A 23,182-nucleotide genomic window follows, 5' to 3' on the forward strand; every position below is an offset into this window, starting at 1 on the left:
AAAAGAGGGGATATTGTTCAGTTTTAGGACTAGAAAAAGAGAGAGATTGGGGCACAATTGGAACATATGAAATCAGAATCAGCAGGAATTGCAACAAATCCACCACTGCCCCTTAATTAAAGGTAAAGGTACCCCTGACCGTTAGGTCCAGTCGCAGATGACTCTGGGGTTGTGGTGCTCATCTCGCTTTATTGGCTGAGGGAGCCGGCGTTTGTCCGCAGACAGCTTCTGGGTCATGTGGCCAGCATGACTAAGCCACTTCTGCCAAGCCAGAGCAGCGCATGGAAACGCCGTTTACCTTCCCGCCAGAGTGGTACCTATTTATCTACTTGCACTTTGACGTGCTTTTGAACTGCTAGGTTGGCAGGAGCAGGGACCGAGCAACGGGAGCTCACCCCATCACAGGGATTCGAACCGCAGACCTTCTGATCAGCAAGCCTAAGAGGCTCGGTGGTTTAGACCACAGCACCACCCGCGTCCCTGCAATTACTTACGCCCCTTAATTACTTACGGGTAATATCTCGTAGAGGGAGTCTTGGAGAACTTGATCGGGAGTAGAATGACATTGGTGGCAGATACAACCCCACTAATGATGTAGTCTGCTGCTCTGTAATAATTCAAGGGGTCTGTCTGGTTGTTTATGAAATTCAAGGGGCATTTTGCCACCGGCATCTCACAGGTTGTCCGGGAAAAGAGAATCACCATCAGCACAATCTGGATATACCTGCCACAGCTGCTGGCTCTGGGGCTGCTCTCCATGCTATGAAAAGCAGCCAAAACCCTTGGGCAAAGCTGAGACTGCAATGACTCACAGAGGGAATCTAGTCATGGCTACAGCGCCACATAGGACGTCTCAACCTGAATCAGCCCCCTGCTCCCCACCCCTTCCTAATTTTCACCCAAGGCTCTTGGTGGTGCAGGAGGTATTTATGCCGCAGGGTTGTTGCTGCAAGAAGTTTCACCTCCTTGCTGTCAATTCTGATGTTTCTGTTATTGCTCTAAATTGTGATCTTTGGGAATGCCCTTGAGCATTGGCAAGGAGAGGGAGAATAAATCACTACAATTTTGATAACTAGCATGGGATGCATCACCTCTGCAGCCTCCTGGACTTTCTGGGCGGGTTCAGTTGTGGAACTTGTTGGGGGGAGGAATCCTGCCCCCCAACTTCTCCCATATTGGGATAGGTCAGAGGGGCAGGCTGGACCTTTAACCAAGAAATCTTCCAAAATCATCCATCTTCCATCATTATTTCTATGATTTATTATCCATGCCCCAGAGACATTACAAGAGAGGAATGGAATGAAACCTTCCCACTGGCAGAGTCCCTGCCTGCCCCAAATCACAGCCAAAGGTCTCAATGTGCAGGAGGCATTTCAGGCATGTGAAATGGAGTTGCGTCATGCTGCCTCATTTTTGATATTACTGTGATTTGTCTCCAAGTGAAGTTTTGACCAGAAAAAGAGTAACAAATAACTGTGATTTATTTACTTTTAATTATAATTAACAGCTCTGCACTTTCATGGATTCTCCGTGTGGCTCTAGGAGCAGCTGCAAAGTTGGAGGAAAACATGTTGGTGGAAACACGGATTCTGAGAAGGGTCAGGGAGGGGAAAGGTGAGATTGGTCTGACCTTTAGTGGAGAATGGTGGTTGTGGTGGTGATTTTATTATTTGTAGCCTGCCCATCTGACTGCGTTGCCCCAGCCACTCTGGGCAGCATCAAGCATAGAGTCGTGCCTTGGAAGTCAAACGGAATCCATTCCAGAAGTTCGTTCGACTTCCAAAATGTTCAGAAACCAAAGTGCTGCTTCTGATTGGCTGCAGGAAGCTCCTGCAGCCAATTGGAAGCCATGGAAGCCCCGTTGGATGTTCGGCTTCCAGAAATTGTTCAAAAACTGGAACACTCACTCCCGGGTTTCAATCATTCGGGAGCTGATGTGTTCGGGAGCCAAGGAGTTTGAGATCCAAGGTACGGCTATAGTCAAAAGCCTGATAAAACATTCAACATTAAAAAGCTTCACCATGTGATATGCCAGGATCAATCTATTCATTCAGGGTGTATATGTGACCTACCACACATTGCTGAGCATCATTAAAATGTGAAACTGAGTCACCAAGAACAATATTGGTCTCCTCAGGGAAGCAGTGGTGGCTCAAGATCTCCAGCTGAGATCGCAAGATAGGGTAGCTGCAGAGGTGAGACGGCTTCGTCTGTAACCTGAGATGTGAGATGTTATTCGATGGGGCTGGGGATACGGGCCAATGTAAGAACACAAGAAGAGCCTGCTCGATCTGGCCAGCAGCTTAAGGTTTAAGGTGCTGGTTTTGACCTTTAAAGCCCTATGTGGCCTAGGACCCACGTACCTACGGGACCGCCTCTCCTGGTATGCCCTGTGGAGGACCTTAAGGTCCACAAATGACAACATTTTGGAGGTCCCAGGTCACAAGGTGGTTAGATTGGTCTCAACTAGGGCCAGGGCCTTTTCAGTACTGGCCCCGACTTGGTGGGATGCTCTGTCACAAGAGACTAGGGCCCTGCGGGACTTGACATCTTTCCGCAAGGCCTGTGAGACAGAGCTTTTCCGCCTGGCCTTCGGTTTGGACTCAGTCTGGCCCTTATGTTTCCCTCCCCTTATGGTCTTGATTTATCAGCTACTTTTAAAACGAGGCTGCATTATAAATTGCATTTTAACCTGTATTTTAAATTGGTCCCCCCCCCCATTATGTTTTTACTGTAATTTTACCAGTGTTAGCTGCCCTGAGCCCTGCTCTGGCCAGGGAGGGTGGGGTATACATACATACATACATACATACATACATACATACATACATATCATTGAGTATTCTGTTCCCACACCTGTGGGAAGCAGGCACTGAGCCCAAAACCACCCTTGCCTCCTGCTGTCTGTCTAAGACCATGGAGGCAGAGCAGAGGAACTTAGCATAGGTGCCAACTGTAGGAGTCCGTGGTCCCTTGCCCCCTAATAAATTTCTTCTAGGGGATCAGTCCCTTCAATATTTTCCCCCCCCCCATCACCCACCCACCTGCCTGACTTCCCACCTGCCTCCCTCCCTCAGTCTCAAGAGCACCACCTTGCCGCCATGATTAAGGGGGGCGCTGCCGCACAACATACACAAGGATCAAGCTTACATTGCACAATCTGCTCTTGCTGTGAGCACATGTCGTCCAACATGCTGACATGCCACCCGAATGCCACATGGGCTGCTCAGTTAAGGTGAGCATGTCTCATGGCATGTGCACACATCTGCTGTGGATTTTGGGGGTGTTCTGGTCCCCTCCTTGAATTTTTTTGGGGGGCCTCAGCAAACCCTTACACAAAACAATGACTTGGTACCTAAATACCAATTGACTGTTGTGGCGTTTGCCCGTTCTTTTGGAAATGTCTGTACAGGGGAGAGAAAGGGTTAATAGGTAGACCAATAGAAAAGTCAGAGGCGGAGCCTACCTGTTTATAAAAGGGCTTAGTCCGAGATTGAGTTAGTTGGTTGGTTGGTTGAGAAAGGCAGTTGGGAAAGCAGTTGCAAGGCAGTTGGAAACAGAGAGACAGTTAGTGCAGTTGGTTCTTTTGTGAGGGGAGGTAGAAGAGTTAGACTAAAATAAGACTAAGAAGGTAAAGAGTTTTGAATGCAGTTAAAGTTTATTTGTGTTTGCTTTAAAAAGTCAATCCTTTATTAGGCATAGCAAACCACACATTATCAAACAAACACCGTATACAAATTGTGCAAAATACGAGCTCAGCATAACAAGGTTTGTCCCAGTCAGATCTTTAACTCCAGAGAAAATCAATTTGCATAAATAATACAATATAACACTACCACATCACCGATCAACTAAGAACCACAAAATCTCTTTATAATGGCCCAATATTTGTGTTTGCAATAAACGACACTCTTCTTTGTTAACTTAAGAACCTGACTGAGTCTAAGTGATTTACTGGAGAGAACCTTGTTGGTGGCAGCGGATTAGTGGTGTACGGGTCAATGGTCTGTGAGAAGACTGGGGGCTCCGTACGAATGCCACAACTGTTGACATGCAAAGTCATAAAACATGTCTCTTACAGATACCATTGGTTTCCCAATAGGGGTTATGTAGCAGAGGTGCTTTTTCTCCTTTGTGATGAACCTGTATCACACAGTACACTGCTTCCTTAACACCAGGGATGTCCAACAGGTCGATCGCGATCTACTGGTAGATCCCCGGGAGGTTTTGGTAGATTGCGTTCGATCACTGGGTCACTTTCCTTGGCGTTGCTAAAAATGAATCCGTCCCTGTCCCCTCGTCCTGCCCTCCACGGAAATGCAGAACAGGATATGGAGTTTACTCAGTGAGGCCTTTAGTCTTGACAGTGATTTGTTGGTGAGTGGCTGTTCCTCTTTCTCCCCCAAAACCCTTAAAAACAGGACTTTCCTCCTCCCTAAAAAAAGGTCAACAACTTTGACCTGAACCCCACACAAACGGGGGTGGATCACTGCCAGTTTTTAATTCTGTAAGTAGATTGCAGTCTCTTGGGAGTTGGCCACCCCTCTTTACACCAATCCTCATCATGCCCTGATTTCTGGAAAGAATTGCATTTTGTGACATAGTTTCTACGTTGACATTTTACTTCTTTATCAGAGGCCAACTATGAATGACAAGCGAGAGATCTGCAACATACCACACAGTTTTTTTGCATATTTGATACCTACAAAATATTAAATCAATAGAACCTGTGGGCATTCCATGGTCACCATAGCCTCATCTTCATTGGCCATGACCTATAGCCTTTGGGACATTAGTAAAGGGAAGAGAAAATATTTAAAATAGCAACACATAATAATCACTCACAAGTGAAATAGCTTTTTTTTTTTTTTTTTACTTCTTTGCTGAACACAGGTGTGTAAGATGGGGGGGGGAATCTACTAAGAATCAGATGCCATCTTTAGTTTTGTTGTCAGATTATTCTTTATATTCAAGTTAGGCCTGAGAATAATAATGTAGCACTTAGGAATGAAGATGCAGCCCAGAAGCCCAGCACTGGAGGCCAGCATAGAGAAGACTTGCACAGCTACCATGTATTTCCCCTTGGTGCTCAGGTAAGTAGGCACAAAGGACACCCAAACATTGCAGAAGACCAGCATGCTGAAGGTGATCAGCTTGGCTTCATTGAAGGCCCCAGGAAGTTTCCTAGCCAGGAAAGCCACCGTGAAGCAGATGGCAGCCAGGAAACCCATATAGCCAAGGGCAGTATAAAACATGGCAACAGACCCTTCATTGCATTGCAAGATGATCTCTCCAGGCTGAGAGTTCATGTCAGAATCTGGGAATGGGGGAAAGAACCCCAGCCAGATAGTGCTGATGAGAATTTGGACACTGGAACAGGAAATGACAATAGAGTTGGCCAAACTCTTCCCCAGCCATCTCCTCACTCTGTTCCCTGGCTTTGTGGCCAGGAAGGCCAGCACCACAGTGATGGTTTTTGCCAAGACAGAAGAGATGGCAACAGAGAAGATGATGCTGAAGGCCATTTGTTGAAAGAGGCAGGTCTCTTTCCTTGGCCGGCCGATGAAGAGGAAGGAGGTTAAATAGGAGAGAAGGAGAGAGACAAGGAGGATGTAGGAGAGGTCCCGGTTGTTGGCTTTGACTATCGGAGTTTCCTTGTATTTAATGAAAACTCCTAACACAAAGATGGTGGTTAAGCACAAGAATAGGGCAGAGGAAGTCAGGATTAATCCCAAGGGTTTTTCATAGGCCAGGAAGTTGATAATTTTAGGAACACATTGATCTTGATTCTTGTTTGGATGCTGGTCTTCTGGACATTTGGTGCAATGCTTTGCATCTGAAAAGAAGAACGATGACTTCAGCATCATTCATATGTGCGCAATTAGTCTGTTACATTCCACAAAAGACATGTTTTGTTGTGAAAATTTACATTCCAACTACATTTGAAAAATAGACTAATAGCCTGTTCCAGTCACTGTAATGCAGATTAATGTGTTAATTGAATTGCAAAGGGCTAGCGGATACATCAAAATGGCAACCAATCACATGTAAAACACTTGGGGCATTGGTAATGGAGATGATACAAAGAAATGACATTATGGTGCCTGGGATTTCTGGATCCTTAAACACCCACCAGTCTACACATAAGGCCATTTCTTTCAACTCCACAAAGGTCTAATTCATCCAAAAATATCTAAATATAATTTACCCATTCCTTAAAGGCTGCCCTTTCCTCTGGAGACACTTACCTTCTTGGGTAGAGATTGTCCCTTCCTTGCAGGGAGCGCAATCATAGCAGCAAAGCTGCTCTCCTTCCCGGATCACCTTGACATACCCACGCTGACAGTTCTTGCTACATCTGGAATGAGGCACCATCTACTCATAGACAAAGGATCAATAGTGAGGGCTATTTCTATCATGCAAAGTCACAGGAAGTAATAGGAAGGGAAAGTAAGGGGGTTATGGGAGGTATTTTCAACAGGATATCATAAGCAGTTTAGACCTTGATTTTGGCTAATTATATGTATAAAAATGCAGTTTAATGACTTCTCTGCAAGAAGCTGGTTCAGTTTGCTGTTCTCAACCTAACCTGCTCCATGGTATTCTGAATCTGCTGACCTCGTGGATCCACTATGAATGCAGATCTAAGTTGATCCCTGCCTCATCTCTGTATTTGTTATTTCCTTCAAGTCTGTTAGGAACCTTAAGTAAAACTTAAGGTATTAGAAGATATCTGAAAAATCCATCCACTTTTGCAAAGCTAGAGGGTGACCTTCAAAGGGGCATCCGCGAGACCCTGTTTCTCTCCAGGAATGAAATCCAGCCTGTAATCAGGAAAGAAACCCAGCCTGCGTTCTAAAAAATGAAGTCAGGCAATTTTTATTCCAGATTTGTTGATCCAGAATTCTTTCATGTTTTGCTCTGCCCACCTTGAAGACCAATCCCACCCTCATCCCTGCCTGCAGCTCCCTGAGAGATTCGTCTTTCATTTCCTTCTGAGGGAATGTGACCCTTGGGAGAAAAAATGGTTGCCTGCCCATGATTTAACATGTAGCTCAAAACAGAGGAGCTCTGATTTGGAATCGCCATGCTTTTTAGAGAATGAGTGAATATGGAAGAACCTTTCCTGAGTATTTTCAATAATCAACAATACCAGAAGTATTGTTAGAACTTAACAGATGATCAATAGAATAACATTAATTGAATGGCTCAACCCACCTTGTTAAACCAAGGAGGCCACACAATGGCATCCTGGTCGATGGTGACTTGTACTCCTTGGGATCCCTGTTTCTCCACACGCCCAACTTTCCCTTCATGAAGGGAGTTATTGGGAAGAATCACAAAGTTCACAATATCAAAGTCAGCGGCCAGTTGCCCATTCTCATCCAAATAAACTCCGTCCACAGAAGTATTATAAAATCTGACGTTTCTCAGGTAAGGGTGAAGCTAGAAGGACAGAGAAAATCCTGGCATTTATCAAAGTATTTTCTTTTCTTTCTTTTTTGTTTGAATAAACTTTATTAGAATTTTAAAGAGAGATACAAAGATTATTATCAAATATCACTTGATCCAAATTAAAATGTTAATGTAGCTAAAAAGACAGATCCAGACAAAAAGGAGGGGGGGGAGAAAGAAAGAAAGAAAGAAAGAAAGAAAGAAAGAAAGAAAGAAAGAAAGAAAGAAAGAAAGAAGAGAAAGAGGTAGGATAGAAAGAAAAAGGATTAAAATAGACTCATGCTCTAAGACTCATGGCTGTTGTTGAAAATAACTTTTGTAAAAAATCCAGAAGCCTTTTTATTAGGTATTTTAAGCCAAGATATACCGAAAGAAAAGAGGACTATTTTCATGTATGCCATTACAGCAGCAAGGCCTTTATTTATGTATGCCATTACAGCAGCAAGAATGTTGATTGCACAAAACTGGAAGACTGGAGAAATACCAACTAAAGAACAACAGCAAGAGAAGTTGATGAACTATGCAGAACTGGCAAAAATGACAGACAGATTAAGAGAAAAAGGCAACAGTGACTTTGAAAAAGAATGGGAACCATTTATATTATACTTGCAGAAACAAAGAAAGCCGATAGACTTGGTGGCAGGATTTAAATAAACATTCACATTGTTAGTATTAGAAAATGTGTAGAAGATAGAGAAATAATATGGTGTATTCATTGTTATTTTTATGTTTTTAGGTTTGATATTATTGTATAAATATGTTATTAGTAACTTTTTCTTTTAGGAGGCAGCAAAGTGGGTGAAAGGAGAACCAAACCAGAAGCGGAAGTTGGGGGAAGCCTAGGAAGGGTGGGAGGAAGGAATGCATAGCAAATGTTATGAATATGAGATGTGTGTAATGAATGAAAAAGAAAAATGAATAATATATATTTTTTTAAAAAAATAAGACTCGTGGCTGTTGCACATGGCTTAGGGTCATAGAATCATAGAGCTGGAAGACCCTGAAGATCATATGGAACTAGCCCTCTGAAATATAGGTATATGCAGCTGTTCCTTACAGGGATTGAACCTGCAACCTTGGTGTTGTCAGCACCATAGTGGCCACACAAGTTTTTTTTGTTTTTTTTAGTGGCCCCAATTTACTTGAGGTCTTGGAAAATGGGGCCCTCTTTCAAGCAGTGGAACATAGTGGAACGGACTCCTTTGGAAAGTGGTGGAGTCTCCTTCCTTGGATGTTTTTAAACAGAGGTTGGATAGTCATCTGTCATAGATGCTTTAGTTGAGATTCCTGCATTACAGGGAAATGTAGGAAGATGACTCCCAGGGGTCCCTTCTAGCACTACAATTCTATGATTCTAGGTTTCTATGATAAATAGGCACCAGTAGAAGCTCACATGTTGCAGCCGAGGAGGAGTCGGAGTCAATGTGACTTCAGAATAGGTAAAATGTTGCCTCAGTTCTCCTCTAATTCTGAAAGCACCTCAGAGACTGGCTCCAAGATAGTAAGCTGCCTTATACATAAGGAATCTCTTTTCTTAAAACTTGTAGACATTGGTTTGAGTCCTACCCTTCAGAACAGGAGAAAATGAGCTTGTTCCTTCTTCCATGTGACAGCCCTTAAGATATTTGAAGATGGCTCTCATATCTCCTCTCAGTCTCCTCTTTTCCAGGCTAAACATACCCAGTTTCTTCAAGAATTCCTCTACTGCTAATAAGCCCCATGTCCCCAATCATATATTTGTTCATCTGGTTCTTCCTGCCTAAGAGCATAACCTTACATTTGTCACTATAGAAATTCATTTTGTTAGCTTGGGCCCAGTTCTCCAATCTGTTAAGGGCATTTTGATTTCTGATTCTGACTTCTGTGGCATTAGCTACCCCTCCCAGTTTGGTATCATCAGCAAATTGGATGAGCACCCCCTCAATTCCTTCATGCAAGTCGTTTCTTAAGACGTTGAACAACAACATTGTTCTTGGAGACCCCAAGGACTGGACCTGTTATATAAGTAAAATGTCAATTGCAGAGTGGAACTGATTGTCAGTTCAAGTGGAACCATATACAGCCACGTCACTAGAATAAAAAGGAATACCTGTGATGACTGGATTCTTTCACCTTCCGATCTCTTTCTGCCCACCATCTCCACCCACTTGGCTCTGCATGAGTCTGCAGCATTTAAGGCACGTGCCAGAGATCGGACAGTGTTGTAAATGCTGTAAGTGTCTTGAAAAAGGCTTCTTTCCAGGACATCTTGAGGGTAGCTCTTCAGGTTTTCCTTCGCAATGCATCGGTTCTGGCCTTTCACAGATAACACATGCTTTGAATATAAGCAATGATATCCATTTTCCCAGATTGTATTCATATCAATATTACCATGATATATAACTGGCAGGTTATGCTTCGATTTTTTTTTGGTCTGGATAAATAATGATAAATAACCATAGATGTGCTTGTTCATAAGCATTGTGGGAGATAGGTTGGAGTTGAAGTATGACAAAGCTATTGTGATCCAAATTTTCCCTGTAATTGGAGTCAGGGTTGCACCCACCACGTCAACTGTCGTTAATACGTCTACCAAAGACAGAGACTCCCCATAGTACAGAAATACATTGATTCTCCTGTCCATGGAAAACAAAATCTTGTGCAGGATCTTGTCAAGCAAATCGGGCACAATGAAATCCTCTCGTGAGATTTTTTGTGAGAAGGCAACACAGACACTGCTCCTAATGAGAACGGGAGTCAAGGTGCTCAGAAACCTTTCTCCATTGTCCGTGTCAGGAGCAATGAGCCCGATCCATGTCCACCTGAAATGCAGAAGTAGACGAACAATCCCTTGGCTTGGGGGTTCTTCATTTGGGATCACCCGGTAGATGAAAGGGAACTGTGCTTTGCCAAGAGCATGATTAACGGAAATGTAACTTACCTAGTAAGGAAAGGAAAGATTGAAGAGTTTCTTTTGCTTTCAGGGCAAGCGCTGATATTTTATATATATATATATATAAATTTTTTATTGGTTTTACAAAATTTTTTAAACAATACAAACAAATAAAAAGACATACAAACATGTATAATTTCATAACCTTTTTTTCATATCCCTCACTTCTCGGACTCCCCCATACCTCCCCTTCCTGCATCCCAATTTCCAAAATTATTTCAGCAACTTCTAAATAATTTTATCAAATATATGTCTTCTTAATCTTTCCTTCAACTTAATCTTATGTCGCTGTAATCTCCTTTTCTTTCTCAAAACCTCGACATTTTAGCATTCATCGATTTTATAATAGTTCTTAAGATAGATTTTAAATTTCTTCCAATCTTCTTCCGCCGTCTCTTTCCCCTGATCACGGATTCTACCAGTCATCTCAGCCAGTGTCATATAGTCCATCACTTTCATCTGCCATTCTTCCAGGGTGGGTAGATCTTGTGTCTTCCAATACTTTGCGATGAGTATTCTTGCTGCTGTCGTAGCATACATAAAAAAAGTTCTATCTTTCTTTAACACCAATTGGCTGACAATGCCCAAGAGAAAGGCCTCTGGTTTCTTAGGGAAGGTACATTTAAGTACCTTTTTCATTTCATTATATATCATCTCCCAAAAGGCCTTAATCTTCGGGCACGTCCACCAAAGGTGATAGAAAGTAAAGCGCTGATATTATCAATTAACTTGGAATTCTGCTCAGGAAGGGTCATGTCCTGTGCATTTCTCTGTGTGGTGCTCCTAAGCAGCTGTTTAATAGATATTTCACATTTTCCGTGTGAGGTCAGTTCTATAGATTTCTTTTCCTGCCCTATATTTATCAGCCTTCAGCATAAGGTCCTACCACCTGAACTCATTTCACTTTCTGCTTCTCACCTGAGCACTGCGGAGAAGCTACCTGGTGCATTACATTTATATATGCCATTTTGAACTGTGATGATATCTCACAGAGCAGTTGGTGCTCTCAGTGGAAAAGGGCTCCACTGGCAATGTGAGAAAGCACCACACTTTTCTGGGTATTTGGAGCAGCTCTGAAGCAGGGATCGTAACACTGATAGGTGATTTTGAAAGGGGAAAGTGTAAATGTGCCATCCCTCTACTTCTGCCAAATCAAAAAGGAAGGAAGGAAGGAAGGAAGGAAGGAAGGAAGGAAGGAAGGAGAGGAAAGGAAAAAGGAAATGAAATGAAATGAAAGGAAAGGAAAGGAAAGGAAAGGAAAGGAAAAAGGAAAGGAAAGGAAAAAGGAAAGGAAAGGAAAGGAATAGATGCAGCTGGAAGAAGGTAGTAAAGATATAACCTTAATGGATCTGAAGAACTCTTCTCAGAAGATCTACTCCAAAATTATTGGTGCCAGGCAGACCCCTAAAAGGTGTCTTTTTATCATGCCCCATTTCCCCTTGTACTTCCCCACTAAGCTGCTAAGCAGTGTAGTTCTCATAAGTGTTCTGTTTATAGAAACATAGAATTGTAAGGGACTCCAAGGGTCATCTAGTCCAACCCTCATGCAATGCAGAAATCTCAACGCACGGTCTCCCATCCAATTTGAAACCATACTGGGCCCTGCTTAGCTTTGTAAATGTGCTAGCAATGTTGCTGCTGCACCGCTAGGATTGTTTCCCTTCTTACAAGGGTGCTCTGGTGAACTCTCTTTGTGGGACTTTTCTTCTCACAGCTGGACAAACCCTTCACTAAGGGTGGGAGAGCTTCTCTAAGCACATGCCTACTATTAACTGGAACAAGGGGCTGTGTGATTCCTCTGATGGAAAGGGCAGCCCTTACTTCTCTGAACAATTCCTGGCATTTTCTGCAACAAAGCAGTGGTTTCCTGCAGGCTGCCTATGCTTTTGTTTTCATACCTGGGGGATTTTGTAAATTTCCAGCGAACTTGAAATTTGGGCAGAGGTATCCGAATCAAGCCCTTCAATGAAAACCAGGGGCTTGCTCTGTCTTCCGCAATTGTAGTTTGGAACATTTGCCCTGCCAGGAGAGAGCAGATCTATCATCGCGTCGTAAGTCATTCTTGAATTGAAATAGTTCTCATAGAGGTCGTAGCCCAGGGTGACATTGGGCAAGATCCCAGGATCCTGATTTATCTCATGAACAGCAATCTGCAACGACAGGAGATACCAGTAGGAGACATCAGTCCTACCATAAAACAATGTATTATTCTCATGTCATTCTCCATTCGCTGAAATCATATCGAATCCCTGCTTTCTTAATCTTCAGCCTCTGGATTTTACTCAAAGAATGACACCACAGCTTTCGCACAGATCTAAGCATGAAGCAAATCGCCATCACGTAATCTGCCATAAGTGTGCTTGATACAAGGCAAACAGCTGCTTGCCACCGAAGCAAAGACAGACAAAAATCATCAAATTGTAGAGATGGAAAGGACTCCATCCCCCTAAAGTGCAGAAATCTGAACTAAAGCATCCATGACAGATGGCCAATACATTTGGGCACTTGAGCACTGTAAAGAGGGAGTACGCAATATTCAAACATGTTAAGGAAATGTTTGTGGACTGATGGGGCATTGGACAAAATCATAGCTGAGTTTAACAGCCTTATTCTGATTCCTTTTCAAGTGCTTACCGTATAACCACATTTTGTGGGGGCATGCTAAAATTGTACGTTGACAGCATAGATTGCACTGTAGATATGAGCCCGCTTATGATGTGGTCTCCTGGCTTGTAATAGTTCAGCGCATCTGGATAGTCCCTCCTCAGGTTCAACGAGCATTTTGCCTTCAGCATCCCAGAGGCAGCACTGGGTAGCAGCTGAAGGAACAGCAACAGCAGAAAGAGCATCACTCTGGGTCTGACAGCTGTCGTGGCCGCTATTGTCACTGCTCTTAACTTCATAAGCAGCTAATGAGAAGAAGCCCAAAGTCTCCAGCAAGACCCCAGTGACATTTCAAAACAGAGGGACGATATGGGACCTCCACATTGGCAGAGTCCCTGCCTGCCACAAAAGCCCCCAGTGACACATGAGAGACTTAAATACAAACTTGTTGCTTGAAGTTGCCTCATGCTGCTCTCCACTCTGAGATGTCTGTTATTGGTCTCAAAGGTGACATTTGGCTGGCTGATCCCTTGGGTATTTGCAGGGGAAAGAGGAATAAATCACTGTGATTCTGATAATTGCAAGGGGAAGCATCGCCTCTGCCCTGTCAAGGACTCTCTTGGTGGGGCTGGAGGAACAGGTGCTGAAGGAAAACATGTTTGCAGGATCTCACTGATGTCACTGCATCTTCTGAGAAAGTTCAGGGAGGGGGAAAGTGACCCTGGAGAGTGGCCCTTTATTTGAGAACAGCCGTCTGATGAGCTGGGATCAAGCTATTCTTTTTGGATCGGCGTTACCACCACTTTTGAATTCATAGGCCTCTTTGCAAACCAAAGAAACCCACCCCACAACTTGCTACCACATGATGCTTATTTCATTAGGTGAAAGATGAACATTAGAGTTTGTCCCTTATATTCCCAGAAAAATATATTTAAACAAACCATAAGGGCAGTGGCAACTAAAAACGAGCTATTCTCTATGTACACATCTACATGCGCCCCATTATATTTTAAACTTAGAGAGGTCTATGAACATACACCTTATTTTAATGAATTGACTTTTGCACAACTTTGGAAAGCTTTTACATAGTTACGATTAAATACAATAAACTCTGCTTATAGAAATGGGAGACACAGAGGCATACCAATAAATGAACTTATTTGCATTAGGGGATGTCCTGAAGTTAGAGGACCTTATGCATTATATCTTGCGCTGCCCCTTATATAATAAAGCAAGAGAATGATTACGAAGCACTTGTTTAGCGAATGGCTGTGGGGCAAGTCTTGCCAGGCCACCAGAAAAGTGTCCGTGGTGCTAGGTGTTTTCTTAGCACCAAACTCTAATGGAAATGCTGGTGATGCTTCAAATGCGAGAGGAAAAACCTTAAGCCCCACATCCTGTCTCCCTCCAATTTTGGACAAACTGTGACACCCCACCCCTACCAATAGTCTTTAAATACAGTAGTTTCCAATGACAAGACAGGATCAGGCCCTATGTAATTTGAGCTGAGTACTTTGAGAATGTTTCCTTCCCCTCCTAATCAAAGCTGCATTCTGCATAACAGAACTGAAGACAAATCTCTGGTAGGCTTTGTAGCTCTTTTCAGAAATGTAACGCTGTATTGTAGAATCCTCAGACTGATTTTATGATGATACTTTTCAAATGTGAGAGTATGGTAGGCCTTCAAGCTAGGAGACACCTTGATTTTGAGGGAAATAAAAAGACTTTGTTTTTCTGTCTTCTCCATACTGTTTGTCCTATTACCGTATTTTTTGCCCCATAAGACGCACCGGCCCATAAGACGCACCTATTTTTTTTTGGGGGGGGGGAATAAAGGAAAAAAAATTTTATTTCCCCCCCAGGTGCGCTGCGCTAATCCAGAAGCTTGGGGCGTGCTGAGCTCAGCGCGCCCCAAGCTTCTGGGTGCCGGCAAGCAGTCCGCTAGCCCTGGGAGAGCCGCGCGGCTCTCCCAGGGCTAGCGGACCGCTGCGCTAATCCCAAAGCTTGGGGCGTGCGGAGCTCAGCACGCCCCAAGCTTCTGGGTGCGCGCAAGCAGTCCGCTAGCCCTGGGAGAGCCGCGCGGCTCTCCCAGGGCTAGCGGACCGCTGCGCTAATCCAGAAGCTTGGGGTGTGCTGAGCTCAGCGCGCCCCAAGCTTCTGGGTGCAGGCAAGCTCTCCGCTAGCCGTGGGAGAGCTGGGTCTCCCACAGCTAGCGGATAGCTTCCTGAAGCCTGGAGAGCGAGAGGGGTCGGTGCATTCGCCCCATAAGACGCACACACATTTCCCCATCATTTTTGGAGGGGGAAAAGTGCGTCTTATAGGGCGAAAAATACGGTATGTCTTCTAACATCCCGGCAGTGACTGTGGTTTTCGAATAGAATTTGATATACTTTAATACTTAGTAAATGATTAAAAAAATCAACAATTCTGTGGGTATTTCCAACTGGTTAGGTTGATACTATTCTTTGAACCGCCCTGAAAGCCCTGGGTATAGGATGGTATATAAACTCAATTAATAGTAGTAGTAGTAGTAGTAGTAGTAGTAGTAGTAGTAATAATAATAAAGGTAAAGGGACCACTGGCCATTAGGTTCAGTCGTGACCGACTCTGGGGTTGCGGTGCTCATCTTGCTTTACTGGCCGAGGGAGCTGGTGTTCAGCTTCTGGGTCATGTGGCAACGGGAGCTCACCCCGGCGCGGGGATTCGAACCACCGACCTTCTGATTCGCAAGTCCTAGGCTATGTGGTTTACCCCACAGCGCCATCCGCGTCCCAGTAGTAGTAATACAACCAACTAATTTCACAGAATTGTTGTGAGAATAAAAATTGAGTGGGGAAAGAACCATTATACCACCTTGAGCTCTTCAAAGGACAGGTGGGATATACGGTAAATGTAATACATGGAAGTAATTAAATAATACCAAAATATCAGTGACCAACTGTGGACTTGATTTATGCTTTCAGGCTGCTAAGATGTCGAGCCAAAAGAAGTGTCCAGACTGTGGCTCCTTGGAAATCGTAGAGGACTCTCATTTAGCTCAGAACCAGCTGGTGTGCGCAGACTGTGGCTTCATTCTGACTGAAGGGCTTCTCACAACCACATATGCTGATGAAGAACATTTACAAGGTGAGGCAAATAATAGCAAAATAGCTGAAAACTCTTTGTATCTTACAAATACATAGGATTTGAGATACGACTTGCAAGCAGTTCTCAAATATAGACAGGCCCTACACCATTCAACAGTTTAAAAATGGGTGCATGTTTGAGAGCTTGGACCAAAGTTTGGCTGATATCTGTGTCTTTATCTCATAGAAGCCACATATTCACGGAGTACTGGTCAGAATGAGCAAACGAGCCGTTGTGTACAGCGAGGTACGTATTCCGCATTACTCTTTTGATGCTTTGTGGAAATTAATGTGCCTGTCATCCACAAGAGATGCATTGTTTCACTTTCTAAAAGCAAAGAGAAATTTGCATTTTTAAAACAGTCTTACCCATTTGCTGTGGGACCAACATCAAAACAACCCATTTTAGAGTTTTAGAGGTGCATAGAGTCCAGAGTTCAGTTTGATTGCCTGATCAAATCTCAGCTGAATCATTGACAGACTGGTTAACCATGGACCAGTCTGTTTCCATTATCATTAAATGGCCATTATAATTGTGTGTACAGCTGCAAAAAATAAAAATCAATACATAACTAAAAGCCAAATTAAAATCAAATATGAAGTTGAAACAGCAATACTAACAGCCATTCTCAATTAGAGCCCCCAAAGACTTTCATTTAAAAAAGTTATCCGTAATATCCAAAAAAAGCCAAAGTAGGCTTGGTTTGGGCACTCCAGTTACACAACCACAATTGAAAATATGTTACCCATGATTGCCACCCATCTAACCTCTGAAAGTGGGAGCATGTGAAACAGAGCCTCCACAGATTATCTTAGTATATGGGCAGCTTCATTCAGGCAAAGACCTACCCTGCAGTTAGATTTGTCACTGATAAATGTGTATGTGGAAACATTTCTTAAGTACTGCTGTGATATTTCCCCCCACATGAGTCAAATCTCTGCAAAGTTCTGCGGCTTCCTTCTCTCTTTGAAGATACAGCCGTGTCCTATTACCAGCAGGCAATCAAACGTCCCTGCTTCAGTTTAGTCAGCTTGGAGAAGAAGGAGATACTTGTGGGCTGTTGCGTCTTTGTGACCTGCCGCCAGTACAACTGGCCCCTGACCATGGGCACAGTCTGCCTGCTACTCTATGGAGACAAGGGATTGTTTGCAAAGACCTAGCTACGCTTCCTGAAGGAACTGGCACTGGATGTGCCTACTCTCAGCTTGATGGATATGGTGAAAACCCACCTCAACAGGTATGTTGAAGTTCTTATGCCCTTTCCTTGAGAATACTTCTCAAAGCTGGTGCACAGTTTCCATCGTTCAGAGACAGAATTTACAAGTATCATACGGACTGTGTGGTATATTGATTGGAAGGCCGATGAAACAGCAAGCTTCTTAAAGTTCAGCAGGGTCAGTGCTTGGATATAGGAACCCTGTGTGTGCTGTGAGCTTTCATCATGGAAGAAATGGGTATTTTCATATGTGCATGTATACTCCAACTCCCTGATTTCTGAGATTTCATTTGAGGCACTTCAGGCAGTTCCAGGCTTTTCTCTTTAGCAGCAAACTTCCTTTTTTAAACAAATAATTCTCAGAATTGTGAATTCTGCTCCTGCTACCAATCCCGTAATTGCTTGGATATCCTTCCTATTATTATTAAGGGCAAGAAGCCAACAAACAGAATTCTGTTGAACACAAGTTAGGAATAGTGTAAATTCAGCCCTGCCCATATAGTGCTGGTTAATGGAAGATGCTTGCTTTTTTGATTCAAGCTGCTCAGCTTGCCTTTTTGGTGTCATTGGAAAATGCAGGGCCTTCTGCCCTTTGCCCTTTCACAGAATGCTTTATTTAGCTCATGTCCCTCTTTCACCTATTTGTCTTCTCCATCCTGCCACATCTCCCAACCCAAGTAAGTCTATCTAAATGGCTTGTTTCATCTTTCCAGCTTCAAGATTTTCCAGAATTCACTCGGCGTCCTGACCAAGTTTGTGGAAGAGAAGGAGCAGCTGGTGGCAAGGACTATCCAGATGGTGGAACTTGCCAGCGACACGTGGCTGGTGACCCGATCCCCCCCAAAGTGGAATGAATATACAAGGACACGTGATATAAGGTTAATGGGCAAGAAAAGGCCACAACTTTATTGATTACAGCAAGTGAAAAGGTATTGGCTTAGGCATTGGATTACGTCAGCTGACTCCACCCCCTCAGAGAGGGGTGAGTCTGAAACAAGGGGGGGGGTTATTCACCAGTAGGTGGAGCCTGTTGATGCTAATCCAACTATAAGCTCTCCCCTCCCTGATGTCACCGAGGGTCGTGCCATGGCCTCCCGCCAAGCAGGCATCGGACAGAATACACGACCGCCAGATTCCTTTAACAGAATACCCAAAAATTGAAGGCATACGCGATGGCCACACCTAGCCCTTCGACACCACGACACATTATTCCAATGCCTAACCTACCCACCAATACCACAAAAGTTGTGACGATTGCTACGAGGTAGGCGAAAATACCTAAAAGCCTAATGCCAAATGGAAAAATTCCTACCAGCCCCCCCGGACAACCAGGGCGACCAACCTAAGGTCCATAGCAAGGCCAAGGAAAACTAAGACCCTGAGCTCAAAGGGAGTAGAGGGTGGGTGAATCGCGACGGGTCTACGAAGAGTGAGGCTGAGGAGGGGCTGGCGCAGCAGTATTAAGGCTGCTGTACACGCCCCTTGGAGGCACCTGGTTGGGTGCCTGCCGATGGGTGTGGGCGCCAGCCGGGTGAGTGGGAGGCAGGGGGCTAACGCCCCCTGCTAGAGGCAGGGCTCGGGCTCCCACCCACAACCACTCCCCTCTCTTCAGGAGGAGAGTCTCTGCAAGTGATTCAGACAGGCTTGCAAGCAATAGCCTTCTGATACATATTTTGCTCTAGGTGGCTTAGTTTGGTAAGAATTGAGTATACACTTCCAAAGTTAATGCTAAATACATTACTTCTGGTAAATGAGCCATCATAACCACTAGAGGATTGTGAAAATCTGTGTCCTGGGCTTTTTAGACTTGTCTACCTATGTACTGTCTGAAGCAAAGGGATTCATTGGTTGCCAGATGTAATTCCTGCCCCCCGCTCCCCCAGCTCTCCTGTCCCACTAAGAATCTCCCGCATCCTTCAGGCATGGCTCCTTCCACCCTACTGTGGTAATAATTAAAGACAGGTTTGGGTGGCCTGGATAACTTTGGTTACTGGTGGGGACCACTAGTAACCAGTTGGCGAGGTTGTCTGATTATTTTCCTTCAACTCTGACAAGAGGTACAGGAAGTGGCCACATTGCAGTGGTTTGCATGCTGTTTAGGACAACGTTTGGTGTAAAGATTGGCGTATCTCTGGGTGAGAAGTAGTATCCACTCTTGAAGGTTTGGGTAAATAATCCTGCGTCCAGTCAGGCTTCCCTGTGTGGCTCTGCTGGGGAGCTGACCTGGCAGGGGAGCAGAGTAGCAGCGGTCCTGCGTCCGTGTGAGATGAGGGATAAATCAAGTCAGGAGACAGTTTGGTTCTTATCTCTAGAAGCGTTTATTTACAAAGCAGTAAATCCATCAGAAACCTCCGACATTCTCTGTGCTCCAAAAGCACACACGCAGTCTCTGAGCTGAGCTGCGTCTTAGGCAGAAGCGAAAGCAAGTCTGAACAGCGACACAGACTGTGACGCACTTCTCTGCGTTAAGCTCCTCCCATATACAGGACACCACGGAGTTTTAACCCTGTCAGTTCCCAACTCCACAGAAGGGTTGGGTGGAGGCAGTCAGCCAGCCTGAGCAACAAATACCTCTTTGAGTTGGCGTTTGACTTGAATGAATGTTTGTCTGGTCTACTTATGGTTCTCATAGTTAGGCATGAGAGAGTGGAAGAGAACTGTGAAAATCTAATTGTAGGTTGTTTCAGACATGCTTGCTTTAAACCTAGATCCAGAAGAAAAAGTTGTGGCTTTGCAAGCATCTCTTTATAGAACATGGTATGGTGGTTCCTGAACATCATACCCGTGTCACAAGAGAGGTGGTGAGTCAGTCACTCTGATTAATGGAGCTGCTTAGTTAATTTTTGTCCCTACATGCACACGGTGAGGGGAGGGCGAGTGAGCGGGGGCCTCCCGTGGAGCTCCCGCTGCCAGGGGCAGTCTGCTTGCTGGGGCGTGGGGCACGTGCGCGGAGGGAGGGAGGGAGGGAGAGGGGGCTGGCGCCAGGCGCTGCCTAGAGAGGCCTCCTAAATATGACCCGTTGCATCTGATTTTCGCTTCTTCTTTATTTAGGGAGTCATAGCAGGACTTCTGAAGGAATGCGGATAAGGGTATGCTTTAACTTCGAAGGAGAGAGAGGAAATGTGCCAGAGTGTTGTGTCAATGTAGGATTAGCAGGGTTCAGTACTTTGTCCAGTTCCAGTTGCTGCATTTTAAGGAGGAGATAGACAAACTGGAGCAGGAATCTTTCTGGCTGTGGGGGGCGAAAAACGTTCGCAATCTAAAATGCGATTTTTATGGCTTGGTGGAATGCAACCTTTGGATAAAACGTTGCTTTTGCATGGAAGCTGTGTGTCACAGAGGCCCCACTCTTTTCCCTGCCTGACTCCCGTATGCTTGGTGCTTTGTATATTTCGTTGTACTACTAATACTGTGATAATACTATAATGTAATTGGGATTAAAAAGGTGTTCTATTGAAAAGAGATGTTACTGATAGATTTTTTTAAATGTACAAAATACTTTCATTCAGGCAACGTGTTGTTTTCTTTTATAAGCATTTGCTGCTGTTAAAAGGTAAATTATAATATGAAGGGGGTGGTTTGCTGTTATGGAAAAATCTAGGAGTGAGGCTCCTCAGTCACCCAGCTCCTCGTCCGGCAGAGCCCGTGGGTCCCTGCAGAATAAAGGAAGGAGTCCAGCCAACCAGAGCAAATAGCTGTAGACCAAAGTTTATTGCACAATAGGTTCAAAGAGCAAATTTGAACCCCGAGGATGGGGTGACAAAGACTTTTAAAACTTTCCCACCACATCCCAGAATACAGTTCGTACAGCATCATTGCTACATCACTCGCATGTCACAAAAGGGGAGGGGTAGACAGGGGTTACACTAGTTCAACCTTGGCAAACATGTCCAGACAAGTCCTTGGTACAAGATTAGCATAAGCAGACATGGCAGGGCAAGACTTAAGATTAGCATAGACAAATATGTCTTAAGTACCCACCACCCAAAAGTACAATAGAAGTTCCTTTGCATGTCTGGAGCCTGAGGCGAGTCAGGTGGTGAGATTTGGCTTCCTTTGGCTAACAATGAGCCCAGCAATTGTCACCTCTGAGAACTTCCTGGAGTCCCTTTTCAAGGGGAAAATAGCTTTGGAATGGAGGAAACTGGGAAAGGAGATGATTTTATATTATTTTTAAAGCTAGGTGACTTCCCTGAGCTGTCAAGTTGAAAGGATACATTCAGGCGTAATATTTGTAATATGTAACTTTAAAGATGTGCCCCCCCCCCCTGTAATTTCCGTAACATTTGCTAAAACCCTACACCTTTCCTATTCGCTTAACATGCAGCAGCCTTGTTAAACTGGTCTTCAAAATGTTTCTGCCTGTCTTACGTTGCATCTGCAACTGACTTTCAGGTTTTATTTTGTCCCTTTTTACAGACTGGGCGTGTCTTCAGAGGATGAAACCAAAGCCACTTCTGCTATTTCTGCACCTCCTTCTGCTGCCCTTTTCTCTCCTTCCTATCACTCTAATAAAAACAACCCTTTTGTCTCTAAATTTGATCCAGAAGAGCAACCTCGGGACACTGATAGGTTTGCTAGTGACAACAATCCGTTCACTACGAAATGGGGACAGAAATCCAAGCAAGATACTGAATGCTTTATAGCTGCTGCTGCCTCTTCTGCTTCTGGGAATGAAAATAAACCATTTGCTCCTAAAAGGGAACAAGAATCCCAGATAGAGGATTCTTCAAACTCTGCTAAGTCTCCCCTGGCTGTTCCTGCAACTTCTGTTCTTGAGTTGGAGCCTTCTGCTTTTCAGCTTTCTGATATTGATAATCCTCCCGTGTCTAAAGTGGGAGAGGACTCTGAAAGTTTTAACAGTCCTCCAGCATCTTTCTCTACTTCCTCCTTAGCAGGGAACCGTGGTGATTCCAAGCACGTTCATGTTGTGCCTTCAGAGAAGCCCCAAAAGGAAGGTTTAACTAATCAGATAGATCCTGGCAATTTGATCCCTGGAGATCTGAATGTAAAAACCCGCCACCCTTTCTGTTATTCCAGAAGTGGGATTGGATGATGAGCAGCTGAGTGATTATCCCCAGGGTACTGAAAAGAAGCTACAAACATGAGTCTGACCAAACTGCGGGAGGCAGTGAAAGACAGGAGTGCCTGGCGTGCTCTGGTCCAGGGGGTCACGAAGAGTCGGACACGACTAAACGACTAAACAACAACAACAAACAACAACAACTGAAAAGATTGCAGTTTCTGGAGATTTGTCCAGGAGTGGAGATGGTTCCTCAGAGTTACCGTCCTCCATTGAGGGGGGAGAGCTGACAGCAAATAAAAAGGCGACTGGTGGGAGGCAGACTGTATCGCTTCTCATGAAGACAAGTGCTCCTGATGATGGATTTGAACTAAACAAACCATTGGTTGCACCTTCAGCACTAGCCCTTGAAAATGCAAGCCATGAGGTAAAGGGATTGGAGCAGAAGAATGCTGACAGCTTAAAAGAAAATAGACAGGGTGATAGTCCTGAGTGTTACGGAAAAGCAGCAATGCGGGAGTGAGCTGCAGGTGGCTGAAAAGCAAAACAGGATGTGAATGTTTGGGACTGTACCGGGGAAACAAAGGGGCAGTCTATTCACTGTGCTGAGCACCGGATGTTAGCTCAGAGTGTCATCTGACCTGTACTGGAAGTACAGGGGTGGAGTTTTTTTTCTCTCTACTGTTGGAGTCTGATGAGTGCAGACACGTTTCTCTGTACTGCTGCAAAGACAGAAATAAAGACATGTAAATACATTTCTGTCTGTCTCTTTCCCCTCCCTGGGGGAGGCAGGGAAGGGAGAACAGTGGTGTGTCCTTCTCACGTT

At 44.4% G+C, this 23,182-nt stretch overlaps 1 protein-coding gene and 1 pseudogene across 2 annotated transcripts; one reads left to right on the forward strand and one right to left on the reverse strand.

Annotated features, from left to right (window-relative positions):
• Nucleotides 1-4,170: 4,170 nt before the first annotated feature.
• Nucleotides 4,171-10,413, reverse strand: LOC308581053 (vomeronasal type-2 receptor 26-like). The gene is made up of 5 exons (XM_081183499.1): nucleotides 10,376-10,413; nucleotides 9,545-9,750; nucleotides 7,219-7,446; nucleotides 6,249-6,375; nucleotides 4,171-5,836 (listed from the first exon to the last, which is right to left on the reverse strand). The coding sequence occupies exons 2-5, from the start codon at nucleotides 9,590-9,592 to the stop codon at nucleotides 4,920-4,922; spliced, it is 1,320 nt and encodes a 439-aa protein (XP_081039625.1). The 5' UTR covers nucleotides 9,593-9,750; nucleotides 10,376-10,413; the 3' UTR covers nucleotides 4,171-4,919.
• Nucleotides 10,414-11,099: 686 nt separating this feature from the next.
• LOC308578809 (transcription factor IIIB 50 kDa subunit-like) lies at nucleotides 11,100-18,887 on the forward strand (annotated as a pseudogene). The gene is made up of 6 exons (XR_014013411.1): nucleotides 11,100-11,212; nucleotides 15,955-16,117; nucleotides 16,304-16,367; nucleotides 17,037-17,354; nucleotides 18,047-18,158; nucleotides 18,822-18,887. The product of XR_014013411.1 is annotated as a transcription factor IIIB 50 kDa subunit-like (transcript).
• The last annotated feature ends 4,295 nt before the right edge of the window (nucleotides 18,888-23,182 follow it).

This window comes from Podarcis bocagei (assembly GCF_964188305.1).
Source record: "Podarcis bocagei genome assembly, chromosome: 2".
NCBI classification, from domain to species: Eukaryota; Metazoa; Chordata; class Lepidosauria; order Squamata; family Lacertidae; genus Podarcis; species Podarcis bocagei.

Bases quoted from the DNA above. Each gene is read 5' to 3' on its own strand.
- LOC308581053 (XM_081183499.1), bottom strand. From the start codon at position 9,592: ATGGTGGGCAGAAAGAGATCGGAAGGTGAAAGAATCCAGTCATCACAG. The intron at 6,376-7,218 runs GTGGGTTGAGCC...GTCTATGAGTAG, and splicing joins GGCCTCCTTGGTTTAACAAG to ATGGTGCCTCATTCCAGATG. The intron at 5,837-6,248 runs GTAAGTGTCTCC...TCTTCTTTTCAG, and splicing joins GACAATCTCTACCCAAGAAG to ATGCAAAGCATTGCACCAAA.